The 22,783-nt window shown below is 52.5% G+C and overlaps 1 protein-coding gene across 1 annotated transcript in view; it reads right to left on the bottom strand.

The window, feature by feature from the left end:
• Window positions 1–22,783, bottom strand: part of TBC1D22A (TBC1 domain family member 22A) — a 326,009-nt gene that overhangs the window by 133,137 nt on the left and 170,089 nt on the right. The window contains exon 9 of the mRNA XM_082636735.1: window positions 2,730–2,839. Coding sequence (XP_082492861.1) covers window positions 2,730–2,839 — 110 coding nt within the window. The remainder of the gene's footprint in view (window positions 1–2,729; window positions 2,840–22,783) is intronic.

Here is a 22,783-nt window from a genome sequence, read left to right as displayed (position 1 = left end):
ATCTGAATTTTAGAGAACTTTTATCCACCACTCTGGGCTTGACAGTTCCTTATGAGACGGTGGTAACACTAACAAAGGTGATTTTTTGATACTGTATGATGAAACGCACCAATGTTTAGAAGATCTGCATACCTCGGGCATCCAGGATTTTCCAATGACCAGTGTCTGATGTGACAGAACCATGCGTGTGTAAAAGATCTATTCCAAGTGCAAGACAGGTCAATGGATTTTACTGTGACTGAGCACAAAATGTTCACTGATATGGCTTCACATTCACACTGCAAGTGACCTTTAAGAAACTACCATCTGTTCGGCTGTGGTACGGTATTAAAGGGAAAACAATCAAAATCATCTGTAAGGGCTGTTAAAATACTTCTCCCTTTTCCAACTACATACCTGTGAGAGGCTGGGTTTTCTTCATATACTTCAACCAAAAAAAACATATTACAACAGGTTGACTGGAGAAACACATATGAGAATTCAGCTGTCTTCTGTCAAGGCACGTAAAGTAAAACCATGCCTTTCTTCTCACTAAACATTTTTGCAATGGAAAATATTCATTTATCATAAAAATATGTTATTTATAATAGCATACAATGGGTTTATGACACCTGGTCCATGTTTCCTCTTGATTTTAAGTCAGTTCATATCCTCACACTTATCCAAACTACAATGGCGAGAGTACTTGCACACACTGAAAAGTCCCCCACGGAGCTCACACGGGGTCACAGGGGATGGCCTCATCTAAGGGAATTACAGAAGAGTCCCCCCAAACTCCCTGGATGCTGGTAATGGGCATCTCTGAACGCTTGCTCACGTGAGGATCACGTGGAATCAGTCGTGAGCATGTGACAGAAAGACAGACGGCTGCCGTTGGCCTGGCGTGCGTGGTAATCACACACACACACACACATGCCAGAGAAGCATTATGCCTTCCACACAGCACCCTTGTCAATAAACCATTTCATCAGACAACAAATCTCGGGTGAAAAATGAAAAGCCAGCATCGGTTTCATCGTACAGCTGATTTTATTTACAAATAGAAGCCGGATAATCTTGTATTTAAGTAGCAGAAGTTCCATCACTCATGATCAGAAAAGTGACATCTGAAATTTATAAAAAGTTTCAGATTATGATTCAATCTCCTTTCCAAGGAGGAAAAGAGTCTTAAGTTTTGGGAGAAAGACTGAAAAATATGAAAACGTTAGCAGAGTAGAGAAATGATGAATTGATGCTGGGGCCAAAATGTGTCGCCAGCAGGCACATTTTTCTTTACAAGATACAAAATCAGTCAGGAGGCGTTCTGATGGGCTCTCAGATACAAGCTTTCTATTGTTCAACTCCAGAAAGGGCTTCTGCTTTCTCTTTGTCAATTCCTAAGTTATCAAGGGGAATGGGAATCCACACAGTTTTCTTCAACAGAATCATCCTAGCTGATTTATTCAAATTAAACCTCAGGGCCTCACTCAGTCTTTAAATGACATCTTAGAAAAACCTTGCTTGGACCATTTCCAATCAAGCAGCTTAGCTGAGGCCTCTCCAGCGGGCGGCATCAGGAACGCCTGCTATGACAACAGCTCAGGAAAAGCCAAAGCTGGTGGGAAACGCCTGTGACGAGTGCATCTGCAACACCAGTCAGTCCTCTCTCTTCAGGTGGAAGGGCCCTCCTTACCTGGGACGAAGGGATCCTGGCAGAACCCAAGGCCCCCGCACAGCCTCCGTCCTGTGGCGGCCGTCTTTGGACCGTCCTCCAGTGAGTGACCAGAACGAACCTCAGACCAAAACCCTGCCCGGGACTCTTCCCCTCCTCTGTTGGCAAATTCACAGTCCCCCTCCAGGTCCCACTCTGCCCCGCATGCGTGTCGTCAGAGCGTGCTTTATGCCTTGTGCCGCAGCGCTCACACCTCTCCCCTTCACCCCACGGTGAGCCCGGGAGCTTGGCCCTAAATTCCTTCTCCCGCCCCAGAGCGGGTGCAGCCCCGGCCCCAAGCAAGTGTCTGGGAAAGCTGTGTGGGCACCAGACAAGCCTAAAATGGCCCATAGCTGGCTCGAGAGCCGTGTACCTACCGCGGCCACTTCCCGCCACACGCAAGGCTCCAGCCCGTCTTCCTGCTCTTGACCTGCCAACGTCCTCCTCCCCGGGCACTATGTATGAGTTTCCCCCTGATTTAGGGGAATGGATGATTCCATAAAACCATCCCAGGCCCCGGAAGACTCTGGCTTTCCTGGGAGAATCCCAGCCAGGGGCCCAGCTGACACCAGGTCCAGCAGAAGCCCCACCCACGGGGGGCAGGATGCCCTCCAGCTCACGCTTCCCTCTGGGACCCGGCAGCGTCACTGGCCCTCGAGCGCTGAGATCCCTGACCCGAGGCGGGCGGGGACGGTGGGGCTGGCCGCTGATGGCCCCGGTGTCACAGAGGCGGAGCCAAGGCCTTAAATCCAACGCCCTTTAAGAGGCGGGTTCCTCTGAACCCAGTTCACGCAGACAGTGAAACGGCTCGTCAACGACGCCCCGCGATGCGGGGCAGAACCACAGAGCCACCGGTGGCCGAGTTGGGGGCGGGGGGGGGAATACCCGCGGGGATCGGACTCTGCAGGGGGGGCCTGGTCCCTCCGAGCCCTGCACTGTGCCCTCCCACCAGCTCCAGAGGCACGTGTGCGCCTGCAGACACACAGTCACCCTGAGGAGTATGAACTCCACGGGGCGGCGCTGCCTCCGGGGCGCTCACCTGGATGCCGTCCAGCAGCCGGCTCATGCACCAGTACGTGTCGGCCTCCACGTTGCGCAGCGCGTCCGCAGGCACGCAGGAGACGTCAGCGGTGTCCACGTCCTCCTCATCTGTGCCGCGGGGCAGGGGAAAGACAGGGAGCCGTTAGTCCACGGGGTGAACGAAGACGTGCGCTCTGCCGGTAGGACCCACCTCCCCACCCCCGGCCCGTTTTCCTCGCTCTAGCTAGATGACTTGGCATCTTCCACCTCATCACTTAATGGTTCTCAATTTTAATGCCTAATTAGTTGCAGATAATTCATATTCTGAATCCTCTCCAATTAATTAACATAATTAACATATTGTAAGTCATTGCTTCTCAGGCATTTCACATCCTAATAAGAGAGGACCTAAAATATCAATTTATTACTTATTCCTCACTGAGGTCTGAACGTTTTTTCCTAAGATTTCTAAAATTCTGCTTCTCATATATTCACATATTCATTTAGTAATCACCCCTCTAAAAACCCGTTTCCAAGGTTAGAGTTCCCAAAACCACACTGCATAAATACTTCTATGCTATGAGCAAACACCAAGAAAGCAAAAACACAGATGTGTTTGAAAGAAAGAATAGGCAATGGTGCTCTAAATAATTTCCTCCTCCAAGCATAAAAAATCTAATGAGAAAGCATAACTTAAAAGCTTTAAAATGCAAAACAGATGCCTAATTGAAATGGCTTATCAGACGTTTGAAGAAATTAACTTTAATATCTTATAAAAATTGCTATCATCCAGCATAACACTCATAAAAAATTTTTTAAATTGTGCATCCTATTCTTTTAATTTTATTTACTTTTGTTGTATTTTGCAAATGTGCATGGCAACTTTACAAGGAAAATGTTCTTCAAGAAAAGAAACATTACAGCCCGGAATATATTTAGAAAGTTTTAAGTAGGTAAAAATGACAATAATCATAATAATGATAACTGCTAACATTTACTGAGTGGTTATTAGATGCCAGGCACTCTTCTTCATGTTTTAAATGCATTATTAACTCTATTACGGCCACCACTGCACCCCTTGGGAAATGGGGTACAGAGAAACAACGAGCCGGCCTGGTGGCGGCCTGGTAAGGATTGGGGTCAGGGTGTGGACCCGCCATCCGTCCCGGAGCCCGGGCTCGTAACCGCCCCCACAGAGCAGGCCAGCCCTCCGCACCTGTGCACACCTCACACCCGGGCTTCGATCGCTTCCCCAGCAGCAGCCCGACACGGCCTGACTCCCACAAGGTGCTGCGCTAGGAGAGCCGCCTGTGAACACCCTCCCACTCCGTCCTCTGTTCACAGCGGAAATCAGAAAGTAAAACAGGGAGGCTCCTTCCAGGCCAGCACCCCGTGGGGGAACCAACCAGCTGGGGCCTCCGTGGGGGGCCTCAGGAGCCCAGACAGGAGGGCACGGCCCCGGACACACATCCAACCGGGCACAGCCTCACGGCCGTGTAGACCACAGAGCAGATCCAACTCCTAATCACCGCGTCTCCCTGGAAGCACGTCTGTCCTTCCGTGCAAAGGAAAACAGCACTCCTACCTCCCTTCCTTCATCTGCTCCCTCATTCACTCAACGAGTTTTTTTGTTGGTTTGGTTCGGTTTGGAGGGCTATTTTATTGAGATATAATGCACGTACCGTCAAACTCACCCCTTTAAAGTGTACCACTCAGTGGGCTTTAGTATATTCACAGGGTTGGGTAACCATCACCACGATCTAATTCCAGAACATTTTCATCACCCCAGACAAACCCTGACCTCATTAGCAGTCACTCCCCATTCCCCCTGCCCCTCTCAGCCCCCAGTAGCCACCAGGCTGCGTGCTGCCCCCATGGATGTGCCTGTGTGGACATCTCATCTCAGTGGAATCACAGGACACGTGGCCTTTCGTGTCTGGCTTCTCTCACTGAGCACGATGTTTCCAAGGGTCACTGTGTCGTAGCCTGTGACAGTGCTTCCCTCCTTTTTATGGTATAATAACTTTCCGCTGTATGGATGGGCCACACTGTGTTTATCCCCCGCCCCTCGGTGGTCACTGGTCATCCCCACGTCAGGGCAAAGTGACGAGAGGCGGCAGGCCCTCCCTGTGTCCCTAAACTCCAGACTCTTGGGCACAGAGATGAGGAGGAACAAACGCCCCCAAGAAGCTGGTGGGTTAAAGGGGAAAACAACTTAAAAACGGAAAACAGAAACATTTAGGTACCAGTCACCTGGGTGATGGGGGAGGGGTGCATTACTCGGACCCAGGCTGTGTGCTGAGCCAAGGCCCTGGCAGGCAGACCCAGGCGGCCCTGTCCCCTTCCCTGTGACATGGGGCTGGGATGAAGAGTGCACCGGGGCCAGCCCTGAGCTCCCCTCTGCCCGAGTGCGCCCGTGAACCTGCGCCAGCCCAGCTGCCCCCCTCTGGGGCTGGGGGCCTCCCTCCTGCACTGGGCACCGCTCTGCCCGCCGGGCTGGCCCAGCAAGGTGCCCGGCCCCGGAACTCTGCGGTCCCAGGAGGCACCCGATGCCCACACGCCCTGAGCACACCCTGGGATGGAGGCCCACCTGATTCTGTGGATGGCCTGGCTCCGGAATTTCTCGTGGCAGCCGAGGCGGGAGGCGTCATCGCCACCAGTTCACAGATGGGGAAACCATGTCTCCCCAGGGTTCATTGCCCTGCGCTGTAAGGGCTGCCCAGCACCGGGTCCCGCCCATCACGATGCCCTTCCTGCTGCAAGATCAAGTTCGCAGACAGGAGTGCAAGTCACTCGTCGGGGCAGAGACCTCCTTGCTGGGAAACTCGATTCAGCATCCCCCCCAAACTAGAGCAGAGCTGGATTTATTTTCCGTTCTCAGGGAACCGAGTCAACAATAATCAGAGGGCTCCTCTGGAGGTCTTCCATCCACATACTCTCTTTCAAGCGCCTTCAAAGCACTGAGATACTTCCTCAGCTATAAGAAAAGGCAAGCAGGGGACTAAAGCCACTTCCTCAGCTATAAGAAAAGGCAAGCAGGGGACTAAAGCCCTCCCCAGACCTCAGGCTCTTCTCCTGGGTCACAAGCAGCGGGGCTGCCGCGGGGTGTGGGCAGGAGCCTGGGTGAGTTTTCCTCATCTGTTTAGCTGGCTTATTATTTTATCCCAGGAAATATCAGTGTCATTTCTCACAACGGGCCATTCGGTACTCTTGGATGTAATGAAGTAATGGCATTTAACTCAGAGAGCCCCTATGCTAATCTGTCTTCGAAAAGCCGAGAGAATCGGAATGACCCTTACTGTCAGAATGAGATAACTACCCCCCGTATTTTTTTTAGGGGAGCACAGAGAGCAGCACCGTCAGAGCCGAGGGACAGGCCCAAGAGCAGAAAACACGGTGACTGCCCCTGGCGTGGGGGCACAGGAAACGGGGCACTGGTGGTTCCGAGGGGGCTCAGCTGGACCAAACCACGAACAAAAGAGCAGGTGTGGTACAGGCTCGGTCTGATAGAGGCTAAGCTACTAACCCCCCAGAGAGTCCACACCACGGGGCAGGGACGACCTCTCAGGGTCAAGACCATCTGACCCCAAGGGTGCACACCTGCCACCAGAGCTCACTCACTGCCTGGGACAGCCCGGGGATCGGGGTGGGGGTGCAACCAGGAGGGGAGGAAACCCAAACACGGAGCCACCCCACTGTGCACAGGCCCAAGGAGTCTGGGTTTCAGGCCGGCGGCCATGGAGCCCATGCCAGGTGGGACTCAGTGACAGCGGAGAGGCCGGAAGAAAGGCCATCAGCCTAGAACACTGAGAGAGACCCACGGAAGTGAGGCTTCCCGGGCCATCCCAGGGTTCAAAGGAAGAAACATGACCCAAAGGGAAAAAATGATCAATTGACAGGTACAGGAGAGCAGACAAATCCAGGCCAGCAGCAGACAGAGGTGAGGCCTAAATAACAACGTGGCTGTGGCTGTGGCTCTGCAGCACCCCTGGGACCTGGGGGGTTGGGCCATTCTGACACAACCCGTGAAGATGCTCCACGCAGGAGGGGGGCGCAGCACAGGGCCCCCAGGGCAGGGGCAGGGCCCACACAGCCTCCCCACTCCCCACCCTGCAGGGCTGGGAGCCAGGACCGCTGGGGACTCACTATGGCAACATTTAAACGTTATTTAAAATAACGGAATGTAAACCAAACTATTTCATCAAAAACCGGACTAGATTCTCTGTCTTGCGTTTATCTTCTAATCACAAACAGTAACGCTGGCATGAGTAACACTGCACCCAGCCCTCCTCCCCACCTTATCCACGACACCTCCCTTCAGGGGCCAGGCCCTGTACCCCGGGGACACCACGTCGAGGAAGGCGACCCCAGAGAGCCCTCAGAGTGCCAGGGAGGACGACAAGTGCACAGGCTAACCCAAGGGGCGCCTGGGGGAGGCAGAAAAGGCGCTGACCGCCACAGCCCCGGGCAGTAGATCAGGAGTCCCAAGTGGACCACAACCAAATATAAAGGCACAGGACGTAAAAGCAGACATTTAATTAAAAATAATCTCACTTGTCTTCTTAGATCATAGAAAACCTTTAGGGGATGATTTAAATAAATTCTTTGAAAATGCTGTCCTGCCATATGATTGTTTAAAAAGCAATTTGTAAAACAATCCCATCTTTACCAACAACTCCATTTACATGGAAAACTCCACCGCTGCACGTCTGTGTAGACGTGCACACAAAGAACACTGCTCAGAGGGATGCCGCGGAGAACCGTGGGTGCCCCTGGGGTGTGATTGGTGGAGTAGGAAACTATCACTCTTTATTCTCTACGGAAAGGTACAAGGTAAAAAGAGAACATCCGTATTCACAATGCAGTTATTTTAGCAATAGGGGAAAAAATGTTGGTTAAGCCACTGGGATAGTTTAAAGTCTGTCTTTTCCACAGGTAAATAACCCTAGAGAAAAAGTGCCCAACGGTGGTGGTACTGTAAATGGTTTGAGAAGCTTACAGGGTGTTTGGGGGTCGGAATGATTAGAGTGAGGGGACACGCTGGCATTCAGTGGGTGGGGCCAGTGCTAGCCAGCCTCTGCCAGACTGGGCAGGTGGGCAGGTGGGTGGGTGGGTGGATGGGCAGATACAGGAAACTATTAAAAGAATGGAAGGTACTCAGCCTGGTCAGGAGAAAACCACACAGGGATATAATTGCTGCTGTGAAATATCCCAAAACCTGTCTTAGGCAAATAGAGAGCAGAAATTTCCTGTCCGTGTTTCCATGTCCAGGAGATAGAGAGCATCAGTGGATAAAGGAACAGGCAGGCTGATGAGCTCAAAACCCTAGGACACTGAGAGGACGAGGATGCCCACCATCGACAGACGGACGGACGGACCGAGTGTTGCGCCTGAGTTTCCACAGCGCGTCCTCTGGTGCCGGGGCCATTTCATCTGAAAACAGCCCGCTGAGGAGAACACCCACACCCGACAGACACGGGGCCTGCGGGCAGGGAGCGGGCCGGGAAGGGCAGAGCCCAGAGGCCGTGCTGGTCCCCTCGGTGTCGCCGCCGCCCTGGACGGGCCGGGCACCGGGGCCTCTGACTAAGTGTGGAGAGGAGGAAGGAGCCCTGGTCCCTAACCTCCCTGCACGGCAACAGCTCTAGAAAAGCAGGACCTCGTGCGTAAGAAACAATCCCCTGTCCCTGCCCCCGTGGGACTGCGGCACAAGCTCACCGAGCTTTCCGTCTCCTGGGGGCGGGATTCCCACGGCCTCCTCGCTAACTGGAAAGGGGAAACTGCTCAGTTTAAACAGCGCTGGGACCATCACGGGATTCCAGGACAGCGATCGCCAGCGCGGGCTGGACAGCGGCCTCATTCAGCACGAGGTGTGGGGAAGAGCGCCGGCCCTGCTGGGGAACAGCGAGGGCGGGGAGGGGACCGACGCTGTTGTATGACTACGTCCAATCACCCACTGTGCAAGAGCCCTGCACTAAACCTCTTCACATAATTAGAAGCTTAGCTGGGAATCAAAAATAGTCCCTTCTGTATCAGCAAGCTGGAACCGTTCTACTGTCTAATCTGCTGCATCGCTCAACTTGGGAGTTTTAAATTTGAAACCCTGACACTTTGGTGATGGAGACTCCAGCACTTAATTACATAGATTTGGGCTCCAATGTAGGGAAAAATCCTGCTTTTAGCCAGAGAAGTGTCACAACTCAAGACTGTAAATTCACGAAACTCCTTGGCCCGGCAAAAAGAACGAATGCTATGATCAGGCTGAGCAGTAGGAATGTTCAATTCTAATATAAATAATGTTCAACGGAAGGTCACGGACTACACCCTGTCAGGGTTCCCAATTCTGTGACGTGGTTGAAGACCCGCAGCCCACAGCCCCGGGCACACGTGGGTGGATGCGCTGTCAGCAGACAAGGGTTAACAGATCAAGGACAAAGCAAGGACCACGTGCTCACCCCGGGTCAGGCAAGATGGCACCACTGGGCCACATTCAACTGTCAACTTCCGGCCCTGAGAGGGACCCCAGTGACAAGGATCGACCTTCTCTCACCAACAACAGGCTCTGTTTCCGTCCCACCCCACCCCAAGCACACACCCCATCGGGGCTTCCAGTCTCACAGACGTGCAGCCCCAAGTGGAAGGCACGCTCTCGGGAACAGGACAGCTGGGGGGTCGGGCAGCTACTGGTCTCTTCCTATAAAAACACGGGTACCTGATCCCCAGGGGAAAGGGCCTCTCGGCAACACGGGAAAACGGCAGTGGTGGTGTGGTAAGGAGCCCAAGAGTGAACGGAAATTTCTGTATTTTTAGTGACCCTTGTTTTCATAATGTCCTTTTGGCAAAAGAAAAAATTTTAATCTCATAACATTCTTTTAGCTTGAAGGGATCTTTGATTTTTTTCATAATTCTGTGAGTAGGAGTTTTTGGTAACAGAAACGCTACTGGTGGAAATACTGATTGATTCTATTAACTTGTATTGAGCACTTGTATGTGCAAGAAAATGCGGGGATGGTTGGCAGGGGAAGACGAAACCAAGAACCACCCGCAGAGTCTGGAGGAAGAGGGCACCGATGCACGCACTCGTCCAAGGATGTGCTGACTCACTCATTCTGCTTATCGACCTTATTTATTGATAACATTTGTTTACCTGATTTATCTCTAGGGAGATGCAATTCACATGGCCGTGTCTGTGAACAAAGAACCAGCCAACTGGAGAGTGAGCAGGGACAAGGGGCAGACATAGCAGGTTCAGAAGAGCACAGAGTCCCTAACCCCCGGGGAGGCGTGAGCAGGGGAGAAGTGGCATCCGAACTGGGCCTGGGAAGACGCAGAACAGAGCACACAGTGACGGGAAAGAAGGTGACGTGGGGGAGGGGCCTCAGGAGGTAGAGCCGGGAAGCTGCATGGGCTTCTGCACAACTAGGCGGGACAAGAGGTGTTGAGGATCCTGATTCCGTGGCCCCCGGTGGCAGGCTCCAGAGCGGGACTTCCTTAGCGGGAAGGGGAGCCGTGGAGACACCTGTGCATCGGCGTCTGCACGCAGGGGGGTGGGGGGCGCAGGGACCTGATGGAGGAACAGCACTGTGGACAGGAAGAGAAGGCCAGAGGCGGGGGAGATGCTCCCAAACAGAGCTTGTGAACCTCAGCCGCCACGGAGGCTCACATGAGATCCTGGGCCGCACCACTCATGTCCCCCGATTGGTAAAGTCACTGCCAGAGAACAGATCAACTCCACACCATGAAATGCCAGGCGCTGGACCACCTGCTGCAGAGGACAGGTGGCAGGCCAGGATGCGGCAACGCCCCACGGCATTTCCTCCATGGCAGGTGTCACGAGCTGTGTCACTCCCTACTGCTTTACCTGTGTGCTGTCCCCCCACTGCAGTAAGAGCCCCTGGAGAGCAGGGCCATACCCACCCCGCCTTCCGTGTCCCCAGGCCCTCCACCCACACACAGCAGACGCCCCAAAAACACCCACCAAGTGAATGAACAGCCTGCCACCAAAGAGCCGACAGCCTAGGAGGGAGGAGTAATTACATCAACAACTGGACCTAGAACACAGTAAAAGTTATGCCAACGAACTCTATGAAGAATGAAAAAAGACTTTACCCCAATGTCTCTGGTTAAGGGAAATATCCAAATTATTGATGAATTTAAGATTATACATAAAGTCTAACCTGCCTCCACTAATGGCTACGCAAACAACAAGTCAACCAAGAATTCCTTCAAACTGAAGGAGGCATTCTTCCAAACGATGTCACATACAGCCTGCATGAACAGCCTCCTTTCCGCAGAAGCTCAGGGGGCTCTGAGAAGGCCAGGCTCCCTCTGATCTTGAGGCCCCCTTGAAAGGCTGCAGCTCATGCAGAGCTCTCCTTTGAGAATCGCAGGCACACTTTCTCAGGAAAACAGGCCCCCAGGTTCACGGGCTCCCGCCCTCTCCGCGCTCCGAGAGTCGAGAGTCGTAAGCAGGACACACACGGCCTTCCCGAGGGGGCACACAGACCATTAAACCCACAGTGCTCATCTGAGATGCAGTGGAGCTTCGACCCTCTCTCATCAGGCTCACAGGACGAAAGCTTTCACATCTATTCACTGCATTAAAGGGTTTAAGCCCTTCAGGATTCCCTAATGGGGAAAGGAGTGGAGGACTTTGGTTAAGACTTTTCTGATGCTGTGTGTCCAATCAGAAGCAGGTTCTGTAGAGAGACCCATCTTTCAGAAGGCGGACAGCAGTCATTCATACAGAGAATAAGCTTCCTGGAGTCATGCTCATCTGCCAAACGCAAATTGATCATAAATCAATTCATTCGATTGATTTACTCCCTTTATCTAATTAAGTCAAAAATAATTCCTCAAAGGATAAACGGGTCTTTAAATCAATCAGCAAAACCCTCCCTCACCATTACTAACACAGCCAAATGGAAAGAAAGGTTGACCAACACGAGACCCTGCTTGCTCCTCAAAGCCTTGGTGAGCTGCATTCAGAAAGGGGGCAAGGAAAGCTCGGGGGTGCCGCGCTGGGACAGAAAGTCGCCCCAGAAGGTGCGTGTAGAGACACTTCCCCCAGGGTGATGATGGAATCCCAACTCTGCGTGTGTGCGCAGCTCAGAGAAAGACCCTCCCAGGGAAAAGCCCAGGACAGAAGGAAAACCTGGTGTGCATCACCATATTCAAATGTAAAACGGTTGTAAGTGAAAAAGTGAGAAAGTAAAACAAATTGGATAAACATCTGCAACACAGTACAGGCCAAGGAGTAATATCAAACAATCTGTGAAGAGTTATTTCCCAGCAAGAAAAATATATAAGTCAGCCTGGTAAAAATGAGGAAAATACTTGAAAAGTTTACTTATGAAAAAGTCAGTTAAAAACATAAAGAAATGGGGACGTCTCTGGTTGTCCAGTGGGTAAGACTCCACACTCCCAATGCAGGGGGCCCGGGTTCGATCCCTGGTCGGGGAACTAGATCCCACATGCATGCCGCAACTAAAGATCCTGCGTGCCGTAACTAAAGATCCTGCATGCCGCAACTAAAGATCCTGAGTGTGGCAACTAAGACCCAGTGCAGCCTGAATAAATAAATAAGTATATTTTTTTTAAAAAACATAAAGAAATGATCAGTAGCACTAGTTATTAATCAATTCAACTAAATATAATGAGTTCACCTATAAAATCGGTCACATTTCAAAGTTTAAGGTACCCAGCACTGATACAGGTAAAGAGAAACAGTCTCAGGAACCACAGGGCGCACACAAAACACAGAAATTCCACTAAGAGAAGGATAAACGCGTCCTGCAAAATAATCTGACAAAATAGGCCAGAGGCCACGAACGTCCACAGAGCTCTGCTGTGCCCAGATGGCGAGCCAGGCGCTGAGACGGGGGCCCTGGGCCCTGCCCTGCCACGGCTCGCAATCTGGCTGGGGCACGGGCTCCATGGTGCAAGCCCAACTCCCCGTGAGAACGGGTAGGCCCCCCTGGCCCCCAGGTTAGGATGAAATAAGATGCTGTTCCACTTTATCACTAATGACACAATGAAAGCCCAGACGTGCACCCTCAGGAAGTCACACTGTGAGCACCTTTGCTGCTGGGGTGATGGAGGCCCTTAAGCTCTGGCTCATTAGAAAGGTTTGCGGCCTGACCTGATGGACAGCCCAGCAGCCTTCACTGACAGTTCCAACAAGGTGACTTTGGCCAGGGCCATTCGCAAATGAGCAGCTTGCTCTCATTGACAACTCCTGGTCCTCAATAAATCATTCAGACACATCAACTCCAAAATTCCGCTCATGTTTTCATGCTACTGACATCCCGACTGTGACGCAGTTTACGGCGAAAGTGGGCATGGCATTTGCTGGCGCCTGACATCAGGGTCTCACGCGCAGACTGCAGAGGGGTCCGTGGCCACGGCTGCTGCAGCAGTTCCAACATGTCTGCGTAAAAGGCTGTCTGTGCTCACTCACCAGGCATGGCCTCACCAGGAACCAGGCTTTCAGTCACCCTGGCAATGCCCCTGATGGCCCATCAATCGAGAATTGCCACATTTCAACCCATTCTTCCCTCTGTTACCTTCAGCAAAAGGACCCTGAACAGGAAGTTAAAAAAAAACTGCTTACATTGTAACTAACCCAACCGCATGGAATCTAATCACAGAAAGTATGAGGCTCAAAACACAACCTGGACAGACAGTCCATGGATTACAACACAAGGTCAAAGCAAAATGGGCTCCTTTGAATATTTTTTGAAGCATACTTCTATTCAAAATAATATAATCAACTGTGTGGCTCTCCGACTTGTCAATAATAAGAAATTCATTCCCAAGAAAAGAACCCTTGAAACTCCTTTAAAATAGGGGGCCCTTCCTTTCCTACTGGTCAGGTGGCCTCCTGGCTCACGGATGCAGCAAATGCTACAGGTCCCTGCAGTTAGGGAGGGCCACTGGGGCCGCTGGGTGCTGAGAAGGTCCGCAAAAGGCCTGACTACAGAAATGTCCAACAAATTAACTTCTTCTTCTTACTTGAGACGCACATTTATTTTGCAAACAGCACACCCGCTCTCCATCGCTGACCTAAGAAGCGTCCAGACACAGAAGGTGTGTTGCAGGCGGCCCAGTGCAGGGCCTAGGCCTGGAGAACGGTCTCCAGAGTCACCTGAGCCACCACCACGGCCATCGCCCTGTGCACGCTGGAATCAAAGAGGAAAAGCAAATGCAGGCACAGGTCCCCAAAGGGGCCCCCAACGGCTGGTCCCTTGGGTTTCACCCTGGGAGGTTCCCACTCCCCTGAAGCACACCGGGAACTGGGGAGGCAGAGGTGAGTAACGGTGGGGCCCTTTACTCAGCACCCACAACCTGGCCAGAGACCAAACGGCTCTCAATGGCCACGGCTCGGGCACTCCCGGCCTGCCCAGGCCTCGGACACTGTGAGGCCAGCGTGGGCACTGAGAGGGGCGCGGGGCACCCCAGGCGGCGCCCAGGGCACGTGCGAGATCCTGAGTGGTGGTGGGGATACGACGATCAGGCACGGATCATTTTAATCCATAGTCACAGAGGAAAATGTGAAGAACTCAGACTTGTAAAGAAAGAGGGAAATGAGGCACAAGTCTATTGTGTAAAACACTTCCCGGCTACCTGAGTTTAATTTTATTCCAGTTTCTTCTACACGTAGTTTTCGCTCAGCTTTTCTATGGCTATGGTTGCACTGTAAATATAAATGTGTATATATTGATACTGACGTTCGTAGCCAGGGTTTTCCCCTTTATAACACACTCTTTGGGATGTTATAGAGATGCTGGTGAACGGTCAGGACCTGGTGCTCTGCCGGTTTCCTTAACCACATCCCTGCTTCGGACGTCATGTGGAACGTTTCACTATTATCAGGAGAGCCCCCCGCCATGAGCATCATGTTGCATAAGGGGTCTGAGCCACGTTGAGAATCATTTGCTTAATATAAACATCTCAAATGAAAAGTGAAGGAAAGGTAAGAACATGTTCAGGGTCCTGACAAATATTAGTAAATATTAGTAAAATATTTCATAGTGAAATATTTTAAACGAGCGTTTGGAATTTATACCACAGGCAGGGCGCCTGAGACTGTGGACCCCACCATCCCTCATCAGCGGTTCCTTCTTTCCACCTCTGCTCACTGGGAAGGTACAAACAGCTCAGTAAAATGAGGTATAATTTGCATTTTTTTATGTTCTGGTGAAGTTTGACTTTATTCCCCCAAGTGCCTTTGTGGCTGTTCCTTAACCCATTTTGGATTCACTGAGTTCCCAGGGGGAGCCGTGAGGCGTGGGAAGTGGGGCGGGGAGTTCTCATCCCCCGGGAGCGGGGCTCTCCTTGTTGGGATTTCAGACACCTGCGCCTCCCACTACAAGCACCCCTCAGGGGCAGAGCCCAGGCCTCCCAGCAGGCTCGGGATGTGTGCCCGGCCAGCCCAGTCACCCATTACCCTGAGGAAACACACAAGAAACTCAGCAGCCCAAATCACAACAATCCAGATAAGTCTGTCAAAATCCACACACACGTAAATCCACACACACGTACACACACTCCCCAGACTGTCTGGCTAGCTACCTGTGCAGGCTCACATGGGTCCCTCTGTAATCACTAGGCGACAGCGCTGTGCCTGCCCCTCCCGCCTAGTACCCGGCATGTACGAGAACTAAGTCAGTCCACGTGCTGCTGTGGAAGGCCCCTGACAGAGCCCTGGGTCCCCAGTGTCCAGGGATGGGGGGTTGGGGGGTAAAATACTCAACTGAATGAAAGACTAGGTTAAAATTCTCCCAAGTCTCTATTGACCCAGTTGCCTGAAGAAATGACTGAGTCTCTCCTTTGTCACGTTTGTGCTGGGATTACAAGATGCAGAATTAGGGGTGCGGGCCCAGAACGTTGTAAGCTGTACGGAAATCAGGGAGCTGCATGAACACTGTAGCTATAACTTGTTGCAGTCTCTCTGTTGGTCTCATGGGGTTATAAGCACTGAGGACGGGCCTAAAAATGTCCTGAGCCGCTTGAAAAGCTAAATGTACCATGAATATAAAACCATACAGATATGCATTACAATCAGAAGGCACTGGCGTCCCTACAAGTTGGCTGAGGTAGAACCCAAGTGTGAATCAACAGCAATTACTCAACTTGAACATGGAAGCAAAATTTTAAAAACGCTTAGATGATGCTTGCCCTTCATTTACCACATTTTCTGAAATGCTTAACTTGTTTTCAAAAACTTAGACTATGTTAATATATTGGTACCACGAACCTCTGTTTACTCAAAGGCAGTTAAGAGACTCAATTCAACTAAAGCTGCCTGGGATAAAAGATGAACTAACACCAACTAGCTAACACTGTTTACAGAGAAAATGAAGGCGGAAAGCCTCTGTCAGAGCAAAGCCTCAAAGGCCTGATTTGTATTAATCACTCTGTTGTCATTTTCCACGGGCTCTACTGAATTCTCTTCATGCCAGCAGTCCTGGGCGAAGGTTTCTGTTTTGTTTTTGAGGAAATCTATTCTCCTAGCTGGAGGCTGGCCATTCTTTTGTCTGCAGCTGTGGAGCGAGATCCGAAGTGGGAGTCTGCCCAGACCCGCTCCCTGTAGTTTGGCTTGAGGGTCCTCGAGCCCAATATCAAAAAGATGCTAAGAGGGCTTCCTCTTAGTGGTGCAGTGGTTGAGAGTCTGCCTGCCGATGCAGGGGACATGGGTTCGTGCCCCGGTCCGGGAGGATCCCACATGCTGCGGAGCGGCTGGGCCCGTGAGCCATGGCTGCTGAGCCTGCACGTCCGGAGCCTGTGCTCCGCAACAGGAGAGGCCACAATAGTGAGAGGCCCGCGTACCGCAAAAAAAAAAAAAAAAGATGCTAAGAAAACATAGATTTCTAAATAGCGGTCCAACCCTGCACCTGGCACACAAGGCCTGTCATGGCGCTAACTAACGTGCCACCGCCAACAAGTGCAGGTGAGAGGAACGTGGTTAAAAAGAGGACGGCTCAGATCCTGGCCTTTCTTCGGCTCGGTCACTGGCGGCCTGTCGCCTATGGGATCCTCCTTCTCCGAGTGCTCCCGGGAAATCCAGATTTCAGTCTCTGTTACCATCCTCTGCGACAAGGAACCGGGGCTCTGGGACAGTAGCAGGTCTATGTTTGGGGCAGAAAACTCCAAAAGGACCTGCTGACAAAATGGAGGCCTTCAGAGGTCCCAGGGGGCAGCGCCGAAAAGGCTGAGTGGAAAAGTCAGTTCAAAGGACAAGGGGCCAAGTGAAATCAAAAGGCACATTCTGACCACAGGCCATGCCAATAAGCAGAGCCTGCAAAGTCCCGCCCACGCTGACGCTCAGAAGGACACAGCACTAAACACGTGGGCGAGAGCAGTCCTGGCGCCAGGCTGCTTCCAAACAAGCGGTAGGGTGGAGGCTCCCGGGGGTCTGGATCTGCTCTGACCCAAGCTGAGTCAGGGTCAAATGAGGTCACGGGCACCAGAACTGACTGGAGGAAGGACAGACGGAGGAGACGGGAGGCCCTCGGCACAGGGGTGAGGAGGTGAGCCTTTCCCTTCCAGGGTCCCCTGCCCGTGGGGTGGCATCAGGGGGACAGCCTGGGCGCTGCCCGAAGGCCTGGGCGTCGGCTCCTACCTTCAGGACAGCGCAGGACCAGCCCCGTGGGGAGTCCCAGCTGGACCCTGGCGTGCATGGCGCTCCTGCACGCGCTTTATCCCAGCCCAGCCCACCTCTGCCGCCCGCCTGTGCCCGCTGGCTCTCCACTGCTGCCAGGGCGATGGCGGACAGAGGCGGGGATGGCTGGACCTACGGGCGCCCTAAGAGATGCCCCATCCGTCCCTCCCATAGTTTCAGGGTCCTTTTGTTTCTGTTTCTTCACCGTGTGAATTGGAGAGTACTAACCCTCCCAGGACTGCGAGAACCAACCAGAATGTCCCTCCACGCCGCAGTCTGGGGGTGGGGGACGGGACAGACGGGGACACATTTCGTGATCAAGGCCGCCTCTGCGAGCCACATCCAAGACCCAGCTCGCTTCATACCTGATTAAAGGAAAAGCTTCACGCTTCAGCCGGGCGGAAAGGAAGTACAGAGGAGAAACCGTATTCCTTCTGCACAGACTTCGTAAAAGAAGTCAGACGCTCAGGGGCTGCAGCTGTGTCTCACGAGAAGCACAGCCACGGAAGCAGCACTCTCAGTGCGCCAAGAGTGAGGGTGCTTAGGACTAGAAAGGCACGCTCATTCCCCCACGGTCAGTACGTCCACAGATAAAGCAAAGATGGGACCTAACTCGAGAGCGGCCAAGCCCACTGCCGTCCTGGGAACCCGAGAGAGAAGCGCCCGGCGACCTGGCGCAGGCCCGCTACACGTGACACCCGCGGAGCTGATCCCCTCCAGGGCCCTGCGGACAGGGGCAGGCTGGGCGGCAAGGACAAACAGTTCAAGGTGCCCATAAATCACAGCTCCCCGACAGCAAGAATGCCACCCAAGGCGGGGGGTCCTCTGTGCCCGCACACGCAGAGACCCCTGCCCACAGGGAGCCCTTGTCCCACCGCAACTTGACGACAGATTAACTAAGCACCCATGGGATGAACGGGATTCAGATGCAGGCTGCAGGGGGGCCAGCAAAGTGCTGAGAAGGGCGCGGGGGGTGACAAGGTTGGCACAGTCCCCGGGAACAGGACAACCAGCTGCCAGGTCCCAGCCACAAAGGGAACCAGAAGGACCCGATCCAGGTTTCAAAGCCTCTGGTTCTACACCACCCCCAGGAGGCCAAAGCCACCCAAGGAGGGCAGGCAGTTAGGTGCACAGAAGCTGGAAGCCCTCGCCACAACTGCGCCACCACCTCCCGGCTCCTGTCCCTGCCTGTCACCCTCCTGCAGGAGGAGCCCAGGACCCCTGGGCTGCCCGCATGCCATCCCCTGCCACTTGAGGACACTGTCCCCAACCTGAGACACAGGACCAGCCCCCTCCAAATACAGGAGATGTGGGGTGCCCTTTCGGGGGGGTGTCTGCCACGATCAGGGGGCAGGGAGGGGATGGCCTGGGTCTCCCGCCTCCAATCCATCCTCCACAAGGGCGCCTTCTTCAAATGGACCCACCTGGGGCATTTGTCAGGGAGGCTTTCCCAGAGCATCACTGGCCGGTGGCTGTCCCTTTCCTCAGGGAGGTCTCTGGGCAATAGCAAGGGGCACGTGGGGCCTGGCAGAGCCCTTCTCCCTCTCCCGTGCAGGACGGACCCCACCGGGAGCTGACTGCTCACCCCCGTCCCAGGATGCCTACGGAGCTCACGCCCCAGCCCAGTTGGGTCCACATTCAAGGGGCTACTCTGGCCTCCATCTGTTGGTCTCTGTTTATCTTCCAGGCCAATCCTGTTCCTGGCTCGTCAGCGACAGGGAGCACGTAAATCTAAGATCCCGGAGAACGGAGGGTGTTCCCCACGGGAGGCTCATCTGAAAGTGAGGAGAGATGCCTCTGCCAGAGCCCCCTGGTCCCCCCGTCGCACCACTCGGCCCCTCGCCGTCCGTGTGCACACACGGCCTCACCGACGTAACACCCACCTGGGCTGCGGACGGCAGCTTCCACGTGCTTTCCCAACATCACCACCTTAGGGCGGGACCAGACACTGGATACACCCCAGCTCATGTCCGTCAACTGAGGGGCGGCCAGGCTGACCCCCGAGAGGGGCCTTCTTCTGTCTGCTTATTCCAGGCAAGCGTGCTTTCTAACAGTGCGTTTATTACAATGCATGATGCTTGAAAATAACTTGGAGGATACAGAGTGTATATAAAAAGAAAGGCAAAGCATCCGTAAATGCACGACACAGCTACAGCTGACATCTTGGTATAGTTCACTGTATTACAATTTAGCCCATAACACTCATTCATACACACATTGTTTTAATAATCCAGAATTGAGACTAAATATGAAGTGTTATGTCTTACTACTTTTGTTTATACCCTGGTCATTTTCACATACTGAGAAGGCATGAAGATCACAACTGGCTTACACATCCTCTGTGGCTGGACGTCCGGGTTCACCCGGAGCCTCCACAAGAACAGAGGCCTCTACGATGAACGCCCCAGCCCCGATCCTCATGCCCTTCTCCTGTCTCCTCCAGACAAGGAGGCGTCCAAGCCTTTCAATAGGCGCCCAGTGCTTTCCAGAAAGCCTGGAATCTTTCACCAAAAGATTACAGGGTGTCAATCTCACCTCACCTGAAAAGCACAGAGGGTTATCTTTTTTAATCTTTGCTAATTTGACAGACAAAAATAGAACTACATTATTGGTTCAATTTGTGTTTTCATTACTTGGGCCGCTAGACTTTTTTTAAGTTTATTATTCTTTTGTGGTTCCTACTTCGCAGCATCGCCGCTTATTTCCAAGAAGAATTTTTTCAACTATGTTTGCTTTTCACAGACGTAAGAAATGGTTCATAAGGATAAACACTGTCACAAAAAACTCCACAGGCAAAGAGAGATGTGCAGGTTGCTGTGAGAATGTAAACACCACCGTTGACGGCATGGAATGCTTACGGCACCACCAAGCAAAGCAAACATTTCTGGTCAGTTTGAAGCCACCTTTTCACATAGGGATGAAAGATAACTAAAATCATGATACCCTTCTGGGGTGGCGAGAAAATAATTTATTTTGATTGACGTTTCTTATCCAATTCAACATCAGTGTATTTTTAATCAAATATATCAATATGTACTAATTAACCCTGCTTGGGGTGAGTGGTTAACCAACTGCTTCAATAATAAATCAAAAAATCATAATTGGTATATTAATTTTTTATAAGTAACATACCATGTAACACCAGACTGGATATTATATCACCACTGCGTAATTACACCACAACATACTCCATGGCCCATCCTTCACACTGTTATTAGACTCATAAAATATGCTTCCAGAATGAGAAAAAATAGCTGTCAAGAACTGCACCTTATTATTCAACTATTAACCTTTCTTAATCATCAATCAGTTTAATTGCCCCTGACAAGGGTTATAAATAACATTTTGTGGCTCAACAGAACACTACAAGCATAACCCCTTCACCCCCGGAGCTGATCAGTAACTCCTCCCTGGATATTCCAATAGCATCTACTTACCCTTCACTGGAATACTGTCAGTTCCATTTCAATTGGATGTAACATTCTGAAGCATTCTGCTAATTTATGCCAAAGATGTTAAGGAATCATTGTATTAAATTGCTCACTATTATTTTCAATTAGATCCCAAATGGGCAGACGACCCGTTCCACTCAGTCCAAACCAGCAGCTGAATGAAGACATCACCGTGTCCAGTTGCTGAGAATTCCGTCCCCTCCTCCAACCCATCGGCTCTGTGTCCTAAGCTCTGGCCCTCAGCCCAGAGCCTGGGCTGCAACAGAGGCAGAGATGAGAGACAGCCGCTGCCTTCAAGGGACTTAACACTGAGGGAGGATACAGGAGAAGGCAGGACTGAAGACTGACTCTGGGGTTTTCCACCGATATGCCACATGCCAGGCCACACGTGACAGCATGTCATCCATCTGCACGTCACCCTGCTCTCGTGGTGTTAATACCATGGGTGGGGCAGTGCTCCGCAAGCCTGGGGGACTCACTGGACGCCTGGGCGGGCCTGCTGTCTATTAAATGCATTCACACAGGCCTTTTCGCCTCCTCTGGAATAACTATCACCGCTGTAATCAAGCAAGTGTGTAGAAAGCTGTGTTATCGTTGGTCTTTCCTGATAAAGTGTAGGCTTGAAAGCCCCAGGAGTGACACCCCACACAAAGGCACCAAAGAGGTGCCTGAGACACACTGGCTGAAGACCGGATGGTCAGCTGGCCTCCCAGGGCCCGAATGGAGAGAGAGGCACGCGGCATGCTAGCATCCAAGGAGGGGAAAGTCCATCCTGCTGGAGAAGGAGGTTTAAGAAGGCTTCGTGGAAGAGGGAGTCTTGGATGATAAATAAGCATAGTTTCCAAACTGTACACATCCAGCCACCTCACTCTCCTGACGAAAATTACTCTCCCACAGCTCCCCAGGTCCCCCACAATAAACCCAGGCCCACTGGCCTGGCCCCCAGGGCTCTCCACGGAGACTCCCTGTGGCCGCTCTGGATCTGACCCCGTCAGTCACCAGCATGACCCCCTCGTGGTGGCTGCAGGGTCCCAGGACCTCTCCCCACCGGGCCTCACATGCCCTGCCCTCCTCCCTGATGTCCTCCTAGGCCGGCCGCCCTGCCCACCACTCAGGGCCCCAGCAAACACACCACATCTGTCACAGTCAGGGACTGCCCTGTGACCTGCTCCCCAACAGCAAGGTCCTCAGGGCTCCCCAGGGCCCAGGCTCAGGACTCAGCCCAGAGGAGGCTCCTGCAAATGTGCATGGGCCCAGCAGCAGGCAGACGCGCATCAAGTGCTCACCCGGGGCCGTGTGGTTCATAACGTGTTTTCTGTTAAATGCTGTCTTCGGGTTTTTGTTGTTTTTGTTTCTCAGAAATGGGGTTTTAACCAAAGGAAGTAGGCTGACCGAGGCCTACAGGCCAGTACAACCATGGGGCATGTTCTCAGAATGGCAGGCGGAAGCGGGTGGGCAGAAGAAGTCAGGCTGTGGCGGCGAGTCAGGGTCATGGGGGGCTCTGCGTCTGAACAAGGGAGTGGTACGCTCAGAGACAGCACCATTCAGGCTGCACTCTGGGAAGATGAGCTGCAGTGACAGCCAGTCGAGGGGGAATGTGAGGCTGGGCACGGGAGTGCACGCCGTGAGCCACAATCCTTGGACTTGAGCAAGGAAACAGATGTGGCTTCTCATCTGGGCGAAGCCTCAGTTCACTGATTTGACTGATGTGCACCAAGACAACCCAACCAAGAGAAACATCCACCTGCTGACCCAGCACCAGGCGCTACACAGCTCACGGGTCACATATCACATTATTTCATCCTGACCCAGAGCAAGCAGCAGGCAGCTACTCACCTGTCTCAGAGGTGAGAAATCAAACCCAGCGAGGCCACAGCCTGTGCACAGCCGAGCAGGGACGGAGCTCGGGCCTTTCTGCCCAGCTCTAACGCCCGTGTCCATCCTTGCATGGAGATGTCATTT

This window comes from Mesoplodon mirus (assembly GCF_964341445.2).
Source record: "Mesoplodon mirus genome assembly, chromosome: 11".
Lineage (NCBI taxonomy): Eukaryota > Metazoa > Chordata > Mammalia > Artiodactyla > Ziphiidae > Mesoplodon > Mesoplodon mirus.
This window is presented reverse-complemented; position numbering and strand designations above follow the sequence as displayed.